This window comes from Pongo pygmaeus, chromosome 7, assembly GCF_028885625.2.
Source record: "Pongo pygmaeus isolate AG05252 chromosome 7, NHGRI_mPonPyg2-v2.0_pri, whole genome shotgun sequence".
Classification (NCBI taxonomy): domain Eukaryota; kingdom Metazoa; phylum Chordata; class Mammalia; order Primates; family Hominidae; genus Pongo; species Pongo pygmaeus.
Window position 1 is genome coordinate 18,748,066 of NC_072380.2, and position 19,694 is coordinate 18,767,759.

At 40.9% G+C, this 19,694-nt stretch overlaps 1 protein-coding gene across 7 annotated transcripts in view; it reads right to left on the bottom strand.

Annotated features, from left to right (window-relative positions):
• Positions 1 to 19,694, bottom strand: part of PSD3 (pleckstrin and Sec7 domain containing 3) — a 491,817-nt gene that overhangs the window by 141,932 nt on the left and 330,191 nt on the right. Inside the window, exon 1 of one of the 7 annotated variants that reach the window (XM_054499661.2) lies at positions 10,309 to 10,673. The exons of 5 other annotated variants lie outside the window; for them this stretch is intronic. In XM_054499661.2, the coding sequence (XP_054355636.1) occupies positions 10,309 to 10,467 (159 nt within the window). In that variant the 5' untranslated portion in view covers positions 10,468 to 10,673. Of the gene's footprint in view, positions 1 to 1,201; positions 1,358 to 10,308; positions 10,674 to 19,694 lie in introns of those variants that run through there. One more of the 7 variants, XM_054499662.2, reaches the window with a different exon arrangement.

Here is a 19,694-nt window from a genome sequence, read left to right on the forward strand (position 1 = left end):
GCCATGGTTGGAAGCATGTCTCTTGGCATCGTCTCTGACCCCACTCCTCTAATCTGGCTGGTTTCTATCTCCGGCACAGCTGTTGTCCCAGGGTTTCCCTTTGTCATTGTCCTGGGGATTCCCTCTCCCCCTCTGCTCTACTGGACACCATGTCTTCTCTTTCTCTTCTTCAAGCAACTGAGAAAAAGTACATGAGAAAGTAGAGAGGGAAAAGATGCCCTGCTGTGAAACGTTTATACCTTTCACTGAATCCTGCTATTTCCAATGTAGGGATCTCCCTGTGGGCCTCAACTGAGCCTAATTTCCTAAGTCCAAAACCTCTGGGTTAAACTTATCAGAGAGAAAGAACAGAGAATGGTAGTAGGGTGGGCACGGGCCCATGCTGGCTCGTACCTGTAATCCCAACAATTTTGAAGGCTAAGGCAGGAGGATTGCTTGAGCCCAGAAGTTCAAGTCCAGCCTGGGAAACAAAGCAAGACCCTATCTCTACAAAAAAATTAAAAAATTAGCTGGGCATGGTGGTATGTGCCTGCGGCTCCTGCTACTCCGAAAGCTGAGTACTTGGGAGGATTGCTTGAGCCCAGGAAGTTGAGGGTGCAGTGAGCCGTGATCGTGCCACTGCAGTCCAGACTGGATGAAAGAGTGAAACTTGTCTTAAAAAAGAAAAGAAAATGGTGGGAGGAAGGGTATGCGGCTATCAAAGCAGGGGAGGGCATTCAGAAGGTCGACTTACTAATTTTAGAGGCTTTAAAGGTCTGTCCTTGTTCGACTCACTGCCCTCAGAGGTAGCCAGTGGCCCCCAGTTCCTGGGCTTTCCCTGTGTTCTGTGCGGACAAATTGGTCTATTTCTTTCTTTGGTATGTGGGGTCCAGTTTTTTTCTGTGGAACTTAAATAGTTAACACGTCTATCTGGTTTCCATCTTTCAAAGTTTGCTGATGTTTTGAAAAATTCTCTGTCATTCTTTGGGTCCTTAAAGGTCTATGAGTCCTACTGTCATTTTAGTGGAGTTTAGGTGGGTGTAAAGATAAAAGTACATTGTTACCTTAAACTCTAATTTAAGAGTTAAGTTTTTTTGCTATATCTAAATATCACTTAATCACAGTCTAAGAGATCACAGCAGCGGGTTGATGGGGCACAGAAATCTCCTCAAAACACTGTCCAACCATAGTAAGAGTATTCCAAATGGCCTTTTTATTTTACCTGTTTTTAAGAAGATATATTAAGAAAGAGAAGTGTGGCCAGATGTGGTGCCTCACTCATGTCTGTGATCCCAGCACTTTGGGAGGCCGAGGTGGGAGAAGCATCTGAGGTGGGGTGTTCAAGACCAGACTGGGCAACACTGTAAGTCCTCTGTCTCTACAAAAAATTAAAATATTAGCCTGGAGTGGTGACATGTGCCTGTAGTCCTAGTTACTCAGGAAGCTGAGGCGTGAGGATTATACGAGGCCAGGATTTCAGGACTACAGTGAGCTATGTTCTCACTACTGCACTCCAGCTTGGCTAACAAAGTGAGACCCTGTCTCCAAATTAAAAAAACAACAACAATAAAGAAAAGTGTCATCTATAGAAATCTGCTGGTCCTTTATCTGTCCCTTGGAGTGACAGTCAAGAGCTGCTTCTCTCAAAGTACTTTCCTGTATCTGTACGTCTACTTAGGTAGGACCTCAACCCTTTAGATTTACTTATGCTGGGAGATCTTAGAAGAAAACTGTAATGAAAAAGCTCAACAAGGATTCATTCCCTTGTCATGAGCCGCTGGAGCACCAGGATCTGGAGAAGGTCTTAATGCTTCCTGTAAACACCTTGGCCTGCCCCAGTGGATTTCTGAGTAGTAGAGCTGATGCTGACACCACTAAACTGCAGCTGAGTGCAAGAAGGAGACTAGACTGTTTGAGATAGCTATATAATCTTTTTATTTATTGGAATCAAACACACACTTGGCTCACCAGATTTGAATGTGGCAATAATGAGTACACTAATGTTTCCAGTGCCTTGGGGGGCATTTCATGTTGTAAAACTTAACTGCAGGCTACAAACAATGGCGGGTCATAAGGGGAGTCAGGCTAGGGCTAGAGCCTCAGCCAGCCCGTTCAGAAAAACTTTGACATTAAGCATTTCAAAGAATCTACCTAGAAAAACAAATTCCACTGATATCAGGTGATCTACGTGTCCAAACAGGTACACTAAATGTACCATCAGAACATGGTACAGTGGATTTTAAAAAAAGAAATAAAATCTGCTTGAATGATAGTTAAGGCAAAGCTTAAAAATCTTAATTAAAATTAATGTTAGAAGCGCAACTTCCATCACAAATTAATATCATAAATTAACAAGCAGGAAGCCATCTTGCTCAGCTACTCCTGGTATCTGCTTCACTATGGATGAGTAAATAAAAAATATTTTCCAAAAATCTCCCATTAGACTCTAAGCTGGATGCAATCCCTAAGCTCTAAGCCAGGCATGATCTAACAACAGGTTGCAGAATAGCTTGTCACCATACATATTCCCACACAGAAGCTCCTTATGGTTAACTTCAGGTTGTCATGATGCTACGAAACTCCCTGATCTTCGGCAGTGACTATCTTTAAAATGCAAGTATATATATTTTTTCTCTTTCAACTCCTATCATTATTGCATAGATTTTTCTTTTTCCTTTCCCTGGATTCTGAAAAGGATGTTACACTAAGCTTGCCAGGAATGACAGCATGGACCAGCATTTTCTCTACAATGTTCAAATACTGCATGGAAGTTCTCAAACACCTGCTTTAGTACACCTTCCCCAGAAGAATGTGTTCAAATACAGTCTACTCATAAATGCAGGGGAGCAAGAATGCCGTATGGCATTGGGAGTTAGAGATGACACAGAACAGGAGTGGGACGTGGCTTCTCCTTCATATATATTTTTTTCTTCTCTTCACAAAACCCACACCTCTACCTCACTGATGCTATACCCGCTAACCCTGAGGATTTAGTCACACAAAGAAAATAGCCATTCTCTCTGCTCTCATAATGTTTAAATATGTCTTTCACTTAGAGAAATCCAGAAACTGGCCTTAGGAGATTTAACAGGAAACCAAGATTGTGGAGTGTCCTATCCTGAGTAGGAAATACCAAATTGATTTATAGCCTTGTTGCTGCTGGCCAGACCAGCAAGGAGCCCATCATTCGAGATAACTATTACAACCAGATATGCTGACCCACATACTCTACCCCTCTTTTGTGCTTTGCCCAGCCAAGCCTGTATACTTTAGCCCTGATAACAATATCTGTGTTTTGCCTAATAAAAAAATCCCTACCAGCTTCCCCCCACCGCTCCCTGCAGAGCCAGTCAGAGGACCCTGTGCCTCACCTCCACTGTCTCCCTTGTGCTTGAACACAAACCCTGATTTGAAAGCCTTGTCTGGGAAATCTGCTTGGCTCCATGTTAATTTCCATTACATGGGAAGCCAAAGAGCCTGCGGTCTGTAATAGAGACATCCAAACCAAACACACCACCTACACTTTACTCAAGTGAAAATGGGTAAATAGTGATGGTGAAGATCTGCTTTTAATTATATTCAAGGGTCAAGAAATATCATTCTATCAGGAGCACAGTGTGCTCAACATTTACTCCTAAGTAATCATTTGAGCAATCTTAAAAAAGACATTTATTTATATGAAAGTACCAGCAGGATTTGAGAAATTCACAGATACAGAGGAACTGGAGGAAGGAGGGAAATTAAGAGGTGGGGGGCAGGGGGTAGTTCTAACAAACCAACCCAATAACAAAAACCATTGTCACTTTGCTAGCTTTCCTAACAAAAATAAAACCAGGTGAGCGCAGTGGCTCATGCCTTAAATGCCAGCACTTTTGGAGGCCAAGGAGTTCAGATCACATGAGGCCAAGAATTAAAGACCAGCCTGGCCAACATGGCAAAAACCCATCTCTATTAAAAATAAAAAAAAATAGCCGGGTGTGGTGGTGCATGAGAATTGCCTGAACCCAGGAGGCAGAGGTTACAGTGAGCCCAGGTCAGGCCACTGCACTCTGGCCTAGAAGACAGAGCAATATTGTGTAAGGAGTGAAAGTTTTTATTTTGGGGCAAGTCTGACTCAAGTCATCAACTTAAGGGGAATAAATACTTATCGATAATGAAAATGATACAGATAATGATAATCTGTAGAACTACGTCCCTGAAGAAGTCGGATCTCTTTTTAAGATCTCCTTTCGCTAAGGATCACATTATAACATTAGAACATGTTGGCTGGGCATGGTGGCTTACGCCTGTAATCTCAGCACTTTGGGAGGCTGAGGCGGCCAGATCACGAGGTCAGGAGATCAAAACCATCCTGGTTAACATGGTGAAACCCCATCTCTACTAAAAATACAAAAAATTAGCCAGGCGTGGTGGCGGGCGCCTGTAGTCCCAGCTACTCGGGAGGCTGAAGCAGGAGAGTGGTGTGAACCTGGGAGGCGGAGCTTGCAGTGAGCCGATATCAGGCCACTGCACTCCAGCCTGGGCAGCAGAGCGAGACTCTGTCTCAAAAAAAAAAACAAAGTAAACAAAAAAAACCCCACAAAACATTAGAACATGTTAGTCTGGCAGAATAATACCTGGTGAAAAAGTATAACTTAACATAGGAGAGCCAATAAAAGAAAAATAGACTTCTGAAGATAAAATTGTTTTTATCTTTGCACTACCAGATTTACTTTGTTCAAGACACCACCTCCCTAATTCCTTCAAATGCCAGGATTAGAACTAGTGCAGGAGGATGTCGATATTCTGACCTAATAGTTTCAGTTGTTTAAAAAAAATTCTCCTTGGGAGCTCATTAGACTGAGGTACCTCTGGCATTTTAAATTTTTACATGAACAAACCAAAGGCCAATGTAAACAGTAAATGGAAACTAGAAAATATACCGATCAGAAACCATCAACTTCTTTTAAAAAATTTATTTTTCTTTCTCTCTGCATATCATTCTTTCCACCAACTAACTTCCAGCCAATCAAAACTGTTCTCTTCGTCTTGTTTCTGCAAATACTATATAAAAGTTTTCCCAGCTGGGCGCGGTGGCTCACGCCTATAATCCCAAAGCTTTGGGAGGCCTAAGCGGGTGGATCACCTGAGGTTGGGAGTTCAAGACCAGCCTGACCAACATGGAGAAACTCCGTCACTATTAAAAATACAAAATTAGCCGGGCGTGGTGGTGCATGCCTGTAATCCCAGCTACTTGGGAGGCTGAGGCAGGGGAATCGCTTGAATCTGGGAGGCAGAGGTTGCAGTGAGCCGAGATTGTGCCATTGCACTCCAGCCTGGGCAACAAGAGCGAAACTCCGTCTCAAAAAAAAAAAAAAAGTTTTCCTTCTTGCACCTCTCATCAGAGTGCCAGCCCCCTTGTGGTTTGGTACAACCCTAATTTATGCATCCCTGAATGCTCAAACTCTTGAAAATGTATATATGCTTAAGTTTTTCTTTTAATAAAGTCTATTCAGCTAAAGGATGAATTTATGAGGTTAAAAATGTACTCCTTCAACTTAGGAATCACAAAAATATATAGAGACATTTGCAGGAAAATTTTCATATTATGACTAAGAATTTTCTCCATTTTAAAATAGGTAGATATCAATGTCCTGTTTGACCAGAATCTCCTTCCCAGGCTCTAGCCTTAGTCTAAAGAACAAAAGTGGTCTAGGAAGAAATGACAACAATCTGCAAGCCTGCCACCAAAACTTCAGGTCGCAAAGGGCCATTGTAATGATTTCTTCAGGTTTCTTTGTGTATAGCTTTAACTCACAGAGGAAGCAATGATTAGCATTTATCTAACAATGCAAAGGAAACAGCAAGTGAAGCCTAAGCAGAATGGGGAGAATAGAGTTGACGGTGCCTTTCAACATTATTGCAACACGTTTTTAAAAAGCAATGGATTAGGCACTTAGCAGAGCAGAGGTTTGGAGCAAAGGACTTCCATTTTCCTTTAACACGTTTATGGTTAACATCTCCTAGTACAGGAAGAGGTTTATTCAGAATACATATAAAACTACCTTTGTTAAACCTAGCTCAGTCTTTAAGGTCCCTTCTACAGAGGAAATAACCCCACCAACCTCGGCAAGATTTCTAAAATTAACATTGTTCAGAACAAATATATCATTTTGTCAAACCCCTGCATTTTAGGGATGAGTCTTGGGGAGGCGAAGTAACTTGTCTAGGTGAACATTGCTACTTAGAAAGCAAAAGCAGGGTAGCCCACCAGGATGCGGCATCCTGACTGAGAAACCAACAGGACAATCACCAACCAAAGTACCAGTACTTTACTGGAAGTTCCTGAAATTTCGGTGTCACAGAAATTGATTTCTTTGCTATATTACCGAATAAAAGCTTTAAACGGTTCACTTGAATCAACATTATTAACTAGAGAATTCTTGATCTAATCTCTAGCATCATGCTTATTCCTCAAAAAATGCCTCAAGGATTCAGCCACACATGTTATATTAATCCACTCATGTGACATTCACCTACAACAACCTAAAGAAACAAAAACAGGTTGCGATTCCCCCTCATTTAAACGGTATCATGTAGTTTGGCAAGAGATGGGGAAGAAAAGTGTTTATCAACATGAACTTTTACAGATTTATGTTTTAAACCGTAAGTTAAAAATTAATACCAGAATAATTTATATTTGACAAATATTTAGACACAGAGGAGGACTGTGGAAATGTCTGGGAGAAGTGAGGCTTAAATCAACATTTTCTAATACTGCACATCCCAAATTCTGGAGTACAGTTGGCCCTCCATATCCACGGGTTTTGAAACCCCAAGGGTACCCGAATACCCAGGGCTGATTGTATTCTACTTTTAGGAAATTGTTTCTAAATTAGAAATCAATTAGAATCTAATTGATGCTAAAATGTTACTTTTGTCAAAGGCAGAGCAACCAGCTGGATCTGACAGCAGGAAGGTCTGCACTGCCCCCTCATGGCCAAAAGCCTTGCTGGTAACTCTTCTAATACCAGACACCCAATGAACAGCTGAGCTCAGTCAGACTTAATTAATTTTAATAATGAATGCCGGTGTCCACAAAACACATGTTCTTCCAAAACATATTCATATTTTCATCCTGCCCATATTATGTGCTTCAGAGTTTGATACGAACCTTATTATCGAGAAAAAGACAAAGCCACACTCTCTCTAGAGGAAATGGTAAGATTTAAACACAGAATAAAGAAAAAAAGTCAACATGGAGAAGGGGGTTTTAAAGAAAATAACATCTATAAGCTGAATTTTAGTAGGTTAAATAATATTCTTCAGACGAGGTCAATACGAACCATAAAGTATTGGAAAATTCAATTTCCTTAATCAAGAAAAGCGTTTAAGATATTTCACTAAAATCAAAGGCAAAACTTCTAATCCTTTCCACAGTCCTTTAACACTTTTTTTCAAATGAATATGAACAAATCAGAGAACAAGCGAGGACTACAGACAATTAATATTTGAATAAACCATTATGTATTTAATGGCCAAGAAAACGAGCTGAAAACATCACAGATGAAAGTTTCAAAGAATACAAAACATGTAATTCCAACTCTGACAATGAGAATCAATTATTACACCTATTCTAGAAAGAGCCAGAGTTCTAGAAAGATAACATTAAATCCCAGGAGCAAACCACGAGTTAATGGTATCTTATTTTTTACAGGTTGGGAAGATGACGTGAGGAGGTGGAGAGAGGTGGCAAAGGGGATCTTCTAATCATCAAATTAGACATCCTGCATTTTGGATGAAAGAGTCAGATAATCAAAAATGCTGTTTACATGATTAGCAAGAAGAAATACCAGCTGGGTGCAGTAGCGCGTGCCTATCATCCCAATATTTTGGGAGGCAGAGGTGGAAGAACTGCTTGAGCCCAGGAGTTGGAGACCAACCTGGGCAACATAGTGAGACATTGTTTCTGTTTTAAAAAAAAAAAAAAAAAAAAAAAAAAAAGAAGAAGAAACACTGATTTAAGGGCTAAAAAAATACCACTAGATATAAGTAAGATCAATGAAAATTCTGATTAAAATTGGAGTAAAACGTGTAACTGTGGATAAAAATGGGAGAAGTGATGCTTAAATCAACATTTTACATGTCTATTATATGTCTATTACATGTCTATTATATATTAACATGTCTATTATAGTATAATTAAGTTCAGCAATTTAGGGTACAAGCCTATCGTATTATTCAGTTTATTTCATTTAGGGAATATAAATGGCTAGTCAATGATTAGGGTCACTCTGATAAAATATTCTAGTCTACTGATTTTCTCTTAGCTCTGATGTTCGATTTTAAGCAACGAGATAATCCTAAAAATATCTCTTGTGAGATATTGGGAGCTTGGCTATATCCTTGAACACATATTCTGGAACTTAGGGACCACATATGCCTCAAAAAAACACTAATGAACTCTTAAAAACCGACTATAATCTTTAAGGTATCATGTGATGGCCTACTGACTACAATTCTACCAGTGGCCTTTAATACTGTTAACTCCTGCAGTGTTTGCAATATTCAAAAAAAAAAAAAAAAAAAAAACCAGTGCTTGGCCTTCTCTTGCACAGATACATATCAAGTAAGAGTACCTATACTGTGTGACAAACACAGAGGACAGTAGAGAATCTTTTCATTTGGTATCTATGCTGGATTCCAACATTACACTACACAACCATAATTCTGGGTGAACTCACTAATATTACAATGCCTAAATTATCATGAGGATAGGCAGTAGGACTACAACAGAGTTAAGGATGATGAGCTCTTAATTTCCCATAGCCTCTGACTGCATACCATGGGTATACTCCACATTAAAACATCCAAAACAAAATCCAGAGATGTCTCTTAGTGCTCTTATAGAAGCCAATTTTAGCCATGTTGAGAATCACATACATGCTCACATACATTTATTTAAGAATATGATAAACCATTCTGGTCTATTTCAGCAGGAGTAGATACCACAGTCATCACACCACAGGTGGTCTCATAACAGTTTCAATAGAAGCCAACACATCCCTATACAGGTCACATTAAAGGACTTTGAAGACACATTTCTCTCTAAAGATAAAGCTTTTTAAAAAACAGTGAGGAGTAAAAAGCCAGATTTGAAGACTTACTGGAGCCAGGCAATTTGCTAATGATGGAGGGGGTCAGACTCCACTATGTCATAATGTAAGGGGGTGAATAGGAAGCCAACATATTTCTTAAAGTCACACTAAGGTATTTTGCCACCTGTCCCCTGCCATATTTTGAGGGGAACCTGTTAAAGCCAAAGTCTTTCAATAATGTTATGTCACACAGGGATGGGGAGGTAGCAGAGGAGGAGGGCCGTGGGGAATGGTGGGAGGGTGAAGAAAGCCTGATGTCACTCTCAGTGGGTCTGGATATAACCCCGAGAAGGCTGAAATGACACTGAGATCCACCTCCTGATGCTCTCTCTGCACATTATCAAGCCCATGAATCTCCGTTATAATCATCTCCATCTCCAGCCCTGGAGTTCTGTGATCCTATGATTCTATTATTCCATTTTTAAACCTGTGGAGTGGGAGTGTTTCTGAGTACCCTGCTCACACAGATGGTGGTGGGAAGAATCTCAAGAATATGTTGCATGTAGTAAATGCCCACTTCACTACGTAATCACTCCCTTCACATTTCAGACGAACAAAGATTATATTATCTTCAAGACAGCTGCAAAAACACAAGTGGTTTCATGGCAGCATAGCATCAGCACATATATGTGTAAGGAACATGAAAGAAGAAATTTCTCTTCATTACATATGCCTGGGGCTAACAACTCCAAACCTGACATGAATGTAGTATAATAGGACCAGGTCATACTTGTACATCAGCTCCACAGACTGGGGGTTGGGGGCAGACCAGGGGAGGAAAGGGAAAAGGAACTAACTGAAAGATAAAATCATACACAATATCTCTATATTCCTGATGTTCTAAAAATACTCTGCACTGAAAAATCATTTGTCAAGGCAACCTTTCTGAGACCAAAAACAAGATCGATGTGCCAAACAACAGTTTCCCACAGTCATCTCATTTGGAGCACGGCTTTTGCCTATCTCTTCCACAAACTGGCTCTTTACAAAACTGACCCACGCCACAGCATCTCTGTATCTGGAGTTCAGGTCCCATCCCTTTCACCTGATCGCACCTGATTCTCTTAGAACCATTTTATACTCCTTGTTACTTTCTCAGTCTATCACTGCACATTAGACACTGCCAAAGACTATCCAATTCTGTTGCCCTGCCACACAGCTGTCAATAAGGTTCAATGTGGTATTTCTTTACCTTGTTCTCCTTAGCAGAAAACTCTGAGGAGTTGGAAATTTTCATGGACTTTGACCTGTGAGACTGCCGCCGGATAGAATCCTCCCGGGAGTATTTCACGGAACCTGAGGTCCTCACCCGTACCTTGCTGGCACTCTGGACACTATTCACGCCAATCATTTTCGAAGGTCAACTAAGGAAGGGGTTTAGAGAAATAAAAAGGCACTTTCCAACCGTTCCAAGGCTCTCACGCTGGAGGAACTCTGCGGGGTTGTGCCTGAGCAGCTCCTGAGCGCCGTGATCCGCGTTAGCTTAAGAAGCACCAGGCTGCCTCCCCCAGCATCTTCAACTACCCTGTTTGCAGCGAGTCTGATTGTTCCAGGCACAGCTCACGTCACTGGCTGCAAAGAGGAAAAAAATGCAATCCACCCCTGCTACTCGTCTCTCTTTTCCACACACACACACACACACACACACACACACCCCATCATATTCACACACTGGAACAAATGGCAATTGGCCAGGCAAGCAATTCAATTAACATTCCAAAAAGCAACACTATTTCTCTTGTGATATTTGTGCAGTAAGCTCATTAATGTCAACAACAAAATAGAGATACCACAAATAAAAGTCTCAAGTAATCTCCAAGGCACCATGTGGGGTGGGAACGCAGCTGAATTTCCAAAAGGAAGAAAAAAATATGGATGGACGTCAAAAGGCTCAATTAATTACAGGCTAGTGAAACGATGCGAGACACAAAGGCATCTCAATGATCAATAATTTTCCTTTCTTTCCCATTTCAGGCCACACACTGTTTGACAGCAATTCAAATTGTGTTGCCATTCTGAAGAATTAAATGTTTCTTATGACCTTAGACTACGACAGCCAGATATTTAAAGAGGAATTATGTCAGCGTGTATGGCAAATCCAGAATAAAGATGTTCTGTTACCTCTCTGGGAGACTGAGAAAATGACTGGGGGTTAGCATAGGTTAACTTTCAGTATGGCACAGAGTGAGACCAAGAAAGCTAACTCCGGGCAACAAGCAGCAAGCAGCTTTTCCAAAAGCCATCAACGTTTTGTCAGTGTACACAGCAACGTGCAAACCTCCGAGTACGAATCGCAAACTGGAGATTACTAGAAAACAAGACCATTTTAGCTCCTGACATATGAAGTGAGTTTTGAGCATACTACACAGAATTGCGATGTCTCACTATCTGGCATCCCAGGGACAGAGGCTCAGCCACATAAGAGTGTTCTCCAGATAAAGGAGGCTTTCGTGTTAATAACAAAACTTAAACATTGTTTATAAAGACCACTCTGGGAAAAAAGGTCAGCCTCAATCCATCCCACCCCTCAGATTTAAACTTTTCCTTTACAACTCAAGAATGTATACACCTTTTTTTACAATGTACCAATGTTCAAATTTTGCAACGCACTGATGTTCTTGAGCATTATTTGAGGTAATTAATTTTTAAAAAATGTTTTAAAGTAATTCTTAAACTATAATTACTAAAGTTATGTTTTAATGTCAAGTAACTGTTTCCCTCTACTATCAACAGGCCCAGTAGAGGGTGATGTTTGAGCCTTGGGTTTTGTTGCATCCTCTCGACAGGGGCTTTCTTCCTACCTCCCTTATATATATGTATGTGTGTATACATATATATATATTTTTTTTTTTATATATATATATATTTTTACTTTTCATCTCCTATTTTTAAAGCACTTGGTGCTTCTACTGTGCTATAAAGAAGACAAAGACATTAATATTGGTAAAATGTTACCATCTAAAATAATAATAGATTATAGGTTTTGGAAGATCTTGGGGACTCTCCTGTCCTTTGAGGTATATTTTCCTCTCTTCTTAGGAAACTGAAGCTGCTAAATAACTGTTTCTCAGAATTAAGAAAAATTCTGTAAAGTTACTATTTTACAAAGCATGTTCCAAAGACTTAAAAAGTAGTGTACTATAGCAGTAAAATAAAATTGATCATTTGCAATAGACTTAGTTCTAACTTAAGCAGATGATGATTCTACAGGTAAAGATCTCCAGTTAACAAAAGTAAGCTTGAGGTGGAACCCAGTAAGATACTAATACCATAATCAAGATAAACATTCAAAAAGTCCCGTGTAAAAGACATGAGCGCCTGCCTCTCTGTGGGGATAAAGACAGAGCACGGGCTTAAAAGAAACATGCCCTTTGGATATTTGTCAGTCATCATAATGAGGAGTTATAAAGTATCTCCTGATGAACTTTATTTTCTTTTCTCCACCAAAATGGTTAGATTAAAAAACAAACAAACAAACAACAACAACAACAAAAACTAAAACCACATGCTAGGACGTACAGAAATGGAATCTGATACATGTCATTTCTGGGAAGTTTAGCAGAAGGACGCCATCTTTACCCAAAGACTGCCCAATTGACGTTACTCCTGTACTGTCTCCACTAATAACCACTTTCATCGATCTGTTTAACACCTAATACTTTACAGAAGCCACTTGTTCTCTTGTTTTCACTCTCAACTTGACAATTCTGCGAAGTGGGTTGAGGTAATATTGCAATCCAGACTTTACTGATGAGGTAGGTGGGTTGAGGACGCTATCACAGAGCCAGCATTCAGATTCTCGCATGAAGTATACCAGGAGCCACGCTGTGTCCCTCACACTATAGCTGTCTGCGTTGCCCTGTCTTTTTTAAACCTGCCATGAGCTTTTCTGTAAGTCAAGGAGAGAAAGTTTTCTTCTGCTCCTGCCTTTTACTTTCTGTTGCAGAACACGTATTTCTACGTGGACAGAGTGAAGAGAACTCCTACAATGCTGCTAGCAGTCTCACAGCAGATGACACCTGCGACACATCTGAGTATGTTTCAAGAGGTACCTGAAAAAGCTGGCCAGACCCCAGCATCCAGGGGTCCTTGATGCTCAGGCCTCATCCTACTGACCTAAACTTAATCCCTACCGCTTCTCACTCTTCCTATCTTTGTCAGTCAGGCCTGACTCTTCGTTCCAGGTGAGTGCGTGGCACTTTAGCTTCCACTCAGCCCATGCATGGAAGGCAAGCTTGCCTCCTTTCTGAAGCCTTCCGGAATAACTGTCCATCTGCTATCATCCTGTCTGGAACTCTGTTGCCCCATCCTGATTCACTACTAAGCTGGCTTCTCCTCATTCAGCAGTCAGCTCAGTATCTTTTTCCAAAAGGACCTTCTGTGACGATCCTTCCTTAAACAGCAGCCCAGCTCCACCCTAGTCATCCATTCGCCACCAAAACCCCTACTTCTGTGACTTCAGGGCACTCATAGCTGTTTGAAATCACCTGCATCTCAGAGGCCAAAACAGAACCTGGTGAAAAGCAGGAGCTCAATGACCACCTGTCAAATAAAGAAACTACTTTAAATAGACAACAAGTTTCCCTTCTCTATCGGCTCTCATGTCATTCAACTTTCTTTTAAAGACAATATAGGACAGGTGCAGTGGCTCACTCCTGTAGTCCCAGCACTTTGGGAGGCCAAGGCGGGCAGATCACATGAGTCCAAGAGTTCAAGACCAACCTGGGCAACACAGTGAAAAACCCATCTCTACAAATAATACAAAAAATTAGCCGGGCATGATGATGAGCACCTGTGGTCCTGACTACTTGAGAGGCTGGGGTGGGAGGATCACCTGAGCCCAGTAGGTCAAGGTTGCAGTGAGCTGTGATCATACAACTGCACTCCAGCCTGGGAGACACAGTGAGATCCTGTCTCAAAAAAAGAAAATTTAGCAGTTTTTTTTTCTGAAAAAATGAATACAATAAATATAGAATGATTTTCCCCCCTAACTATACAAAAAAGTACACAGTGAAATTTGTTTCCTTCCCATACCAGTTTCCTGTTCGGTCCCTCTGCCCAGAAACAAGAACTGTTCCCAGTTTCCTATGCATCCTTCCAGAGATAATAAGCCATCCACGTGTGTGTGTCCGCGCGCGCGTGTGTGTGTGGGTTTGTGTGTGTGCACTTGCCCATCCCTTTTCTTCTCATGGACTATAAATGGAAGCATGATATATATTTTTGCTTTTTTTTTTTTTTGAGATGGAGTCTCGCTCCATCGCCCAGGCTGGAGTACAGCGGCATGATCTTGGCTCACTGTAACCTCTGCCTCCCGGGTTCAAGCAATTCTCCCTGCCTCAGCCTCTGGAGTAGTTGGGATTACAGGCACCTGCCACCATGCCTGGGTAATTTTTGTATTTTTTAGTAAAGATGGGGTTTTGCCATCTTGGCCCGGCTGGTCTTGAACTCCTAACCTCAGGTGATCCACCCTCCTCTGCCTCCCAAAGTGCTGGGATTACAGATGTGAGCCACTATGCTTGGTCTATTTTTGCTATTTTTATTTTTATTTTAGAGATAGGGTCCTGTTCTGTCGCTCAGGCTGGAGTGCAGTGATGCCATCATAGCTCACTGCAGCTATGAGCAAAGATCCTGGACTCAAGTGATCCTCATGCCTGAGCCTCCTGAGTAGCTAGGACTACAAGCATGCACCTGGCACGATTACATCAGGCTATTTGTTTGTTTGTTTGTTTGTTTTTTGGTAGAAATAGGGTCTTGCTGTGCTGCCCAGGCCAGTCTCAAACTCCTGGTCTCAAGCGATACTCCTACCTCAGACTCTCAAAGTGCTGGGATTATGGGCGTGAGCCACTGTGCCTGGCCTTCTTGCTATTTCTTGCTCTTTTATTCCTTATCAAAATCCTGTTACATTATCACATCCAAAGCCGCCTTACTCTTGTTAATAGCAGCATAGTATTCTAGCATGTGAATGTATCATATTTTATCAGGGTCTTACTATTGAACATTTAGTCTGCAATCTTTTGCTACAATAAGGATGTAGTGAATACTACGCCTGCAAGGTATCGCATCCTAACGTTGAAACAATATGGTTTTCCAGTTGTTTTCTGAACAAGTCTTATTTTCTTCCTCCTACATTATTTCTTATCACCCACAATCACGGTGTTAGGTACATATGGGGTTCACAACTAGATTCAATATGAAATAATCACTTCAAAGACGTGTTGGATGACCCTGTCCTGCCCCATCTGGCTCTGAGGCCTTGACCATTTATAGACATGAGCCAGCCTGTACAGAGACAGCCGAGCCAGCTTGCTGTAAAATAAAAGCAGGCTTCCTGGAGAGAAGCAGCTGTTTAAAGGTACAAAATAACTTTCCACAAAAGCTTTAGCAGAAAGTGAAGGTGACTTCCATAACAAATCAAAATAGCAGGAGACATTTAATGAAGCAAACTAATTAAGCAGAAGGCTGGAAACTGGTGCTTCACCTTCTGATGCTTTCTCTAAGGACACCATTTGGTAGATAAGCCCTAAAAGGCTTCTAACAAGGGACCTAGTTAATGGTCATCAGAAAAACTCTCTCAGCCTCTCAAAAGAGTACCAGGGAAATGAACTCATTACACTTCTTTGCTGTGTCTACTAGGTACCAGATGCTGAGGACACACAACGCTGATACCATCAGGCCCCTAACTTTGAGCAGCTCACATTCAGTTGGGGGTGGGAGGTAGAGAGAATAAGAAATTCTGTTGCCATAATTATAATGATGAATATCTTCAGAGTACCAATGAACTGAAAGGCTTTCAGATCCCAAGTGAAATCAACAGGAGAATATCAAACGGCACCCAGGCAGATGCTTCCGTCTTTGCTAAGAAAACGTCATAGAACCATTAGTAGAAAGAGCTGAAGACTGAGGTATGAACTCTGGAGAGAAGCTAAAGTGGAAATGAATTATACATACCAATTGTCTAGAGGTACAATTAGAAGGATACCAAGAAGGACTGGGGAGGGAAGAGAGGCATGAGGTGTCAAGAGGAACTCAGCCTCAGCTTATTTTCGGAACAGAATGGCGGTTGTAACACTCAGTTAATTCAAAAGGCTCTCATCACTTTCCTTAGGTTCCTCAGATTACATTTGCTTGTACTGAAACAGAGTAAAGTGACAGAGGCTGATTTGGGAGTGACAGGGCAGGGGCTTGCCAAGATTTTCTGTCCATATTTGTGACGTGGCCCAACATATTCAAGAGGCTAGTGCTGCTGTTATAAAGATGCTAATGATTAATTCTTTCCTAGACCATTCATTTGGACTTATTATTAGAGCTGGCAGAGGCCTCAGAAAAAATCATCTTCAATCTCTTCATTCTATAGATGACTCCTGAGACACAGAAACAAAGTGACTTCTCCGGGAGCTCATAACTATGAAGTGACCAAACTGAGACTTGGGTCCAGGTTTCTTAATTACCAATATTGAGGTTTCTTTTTTTCCTCCTATGCTATTTGTTTCTTGAAAGCTAAATATTCCACGAACACATATCTTTTCAGACTACATTACAGCCTGAAAGGTTATCTCGAAATGGAAAGTTCAAGGCTGGGAGACTGACTCTAGAGTGAAATAGAGGCCAGAGCTACTCATAAGAACTACGAAAAGGAGACATGAAAAAAAAAATCAACTGTACTAATAGCGTAGGAACTGGTCTTGGAGTCCTGAAAAGTATGTGACAGCTCCGTGTCCTTGACCTGGCAGGAGTGAGGTACGCATCCTTTCGTTCTCTGAGTGCTATTCCTTTCCATGCAGTAACATGACTACAAAGCAAGTTAATCTTGCAGAGAACAATAGCTACTACTGTTAAGGATACATAAACACACAAGTTATCATGAGGAAAACAGATACATTGGATCAAAACTTACTGCTTTATTTTTCCTGTCTTCTTCCAGGCCTTCCCAGCTAATACTTTTCTAGTCTAGGGATCTATTTTGAACCCCAGCAGATGGTGGCAGCCTAGCTTCTTCTAACACTCTATACCCCAGGACAGGATTCTTATCCCCCAGATGGTCCAGCCACATGAGGCCTGATACAGGCTCCACTGCCTGACATCTGAGTCTGCACCAGAACCCAGCTGCCATGTGTCACTAACCTACCATCTTGATAGACACACCACCGCTTTCCTAAACGGGACTCAGAACATAACATAAACATAAACACTTTCTCCCACATAAACACTTGGCCCACAGTGCCGGACTACCTATTCCTCGCTGTCTGGTCCCTCATCCTTCGACCCCAGCCTGCTGAACCAGCTTCACAACCCCTTCCCTTTATTTCCCCTGCCCCTTTTCAGAAAGGTCCAATAAGGCTTGCCTTTACCCATCTCAATTGGACACAAAATTGCAAAGTTTTTTCTAGCAGTGGGGCTACGGATTTCCTTAGTCCGTAAGACATCACTAGAATGTAAGCTAAATCAACCTAATGAACAGTCACTATAAGAATTGGCGGTTAGGAGTAAAAAAAAAAAATCCTATGATTTGTACAACCTATGAGGACGCATCACCTCACTCCAGCAGCCTTCAATCTTCCTGGAGCATCACATGCTTTTGATTCCATCTGTTCCTCAAACATACAAAGCAACAGGATGGGGGGAAAAATCTTTAAATAGAACCTTCTTACATTTCAAATGAAATAACATTCTTAAGGCAGGGGGAATACCCGTATAAGTTAAACAGTTTCAAACCTGAAAAAAACCTCATTTTTTCCCCCTCATGAACAAGACCAGTCATGTAAGATGTTTTAGACCAGAGTCATGCATTAGATTTGCTATTTAGAAGTACGGACAATGCAGAACAAAGACAGCCTCTGTGTGTTCACACACTTAACTCTGTATAGTTGACAATGCTACAGTCAGCTCAGACCTTTCCAACTATCATATGGAAAAGAAACACAAAACCGTGAAGCTACAGGGCCTTCTGGAGATCAGCAAAACTTACCCTATATACCTAAGGCATTATAAACTCTTCTTTCTGTGCTACAAGAAGGTATTCTTAATTCTAGCCCAAAGTAAACACAAAATGCAAATACAGAAATGCTATTTCACAGCCTCCAAAGCTGTTCATCCAGATGAGTAAACCAATAGTTGTATATAAAAGGGTGAGTGCTGAGAAAATACTGTTTCAAAAGCTAATCCAATAAGCCCGTCCATAATTATCTCTAATATCTAGTGTCAACTCAACAAATATTCCCCAAGTGCCTCATACATGCCAATCATTGAATCTAGGAGGGAATAAAATGATCAGAAATCCCTGCCCTTGTGCTTCACATCAAAGACAAATTAGTCTCTAAGTAAAAAACAATGCCAATTGAAGTACATGACCCTAGGTGCATTTTTTCTAAAAAAGATTATTTGAACAGAGACAGAGAGGGAGCCATTTTTTGCTGTCTCATTTTCATTTATCAAAAGTCCTCTAAATTACCAACATTTCATTTTTCATTTCTTTGATTAGTTTGCTTGGTAGTCAGGGTCACTTATGAATTTCTCTCAGTCCTTAATAATGTCAAGCCATATTTAGTTTCATCAAAAAAGGGTGACCATTTGGTACAATGTAAGAGTAACTGTAAGCTCTATAGTGCAAAAGACAAAACATCTGTTTAAATTCTCTTCAACATTTTAACTTCCCTCATCCACTGTGCCAGGTATGAGGAATAAAATATTATGCAAATCCAGAGAGATTCCTGTTCCCACTGAGCTGACATTGAGATAGACATTAATCAATCAATAATTAATAATCAAATAATACCCAAAATAAATGTAAAACAGTAACTGTGCCAATACAGTGGAAGAGAATCACAGGTACTGCAGCTCTGAAAGTCTCTGACAGCAATCGGAATGGGCCTGGCTTTAAGGAAGTGTGGGAAGGCTTCCCTGAGGACTTTAGAAAATGAGGCAGGATCTGAAGAATGGACAGGAGAAAAGAGGGAACAGCAGTCTGTGCCAAGGCCCTCTGACAGAGGGGTAAAAGGTAAAAGCAGGAGCAACCAGAAGAAAATCAGTGAGGCCATAATGGAGCGGGAACTGAGAAATATATTTAAGAAGGATGATGAGAGGCTTTTTTAAGGATGATGAAAAGCTATCAAAGGGACTTTAAAAAGTAGTAACAGAACCTGATTGGAATTTTGAGGGGATTATTCATTTTTTTCTTCCCAGTAACTGATGTTTGGCTAGCTGCAAGAGTTGTCACTTTGGGCACATTTTCTGTAACCAAATTTATCTTTGGCTTTTATATTCAAAAGGGCAGTAAACCAAACTGCCTATATTATATAGATGTTATTTTAACTCCTCACTGGATAAGGTCTCTCTGGAATTAAAGGATGGAATACAGATAGTTGGGGAACAATTAAAATTCAAATTTTAATACCAAAGCTAAGCTCTGGGGCTGCAGAAATTCACTACTGGGGGTAGAATGTCCAGGTGGGAGTTTGGACTGGTACTAGCTCAACCTCAAGTAAATTCCTGAAGGGTTTAGAAAAATCTGAAACAGATTCTGAAATATGTAAGGGCTGGGCTATATACAACATGGAGATGATGAACTTCTCCAATGGAGCA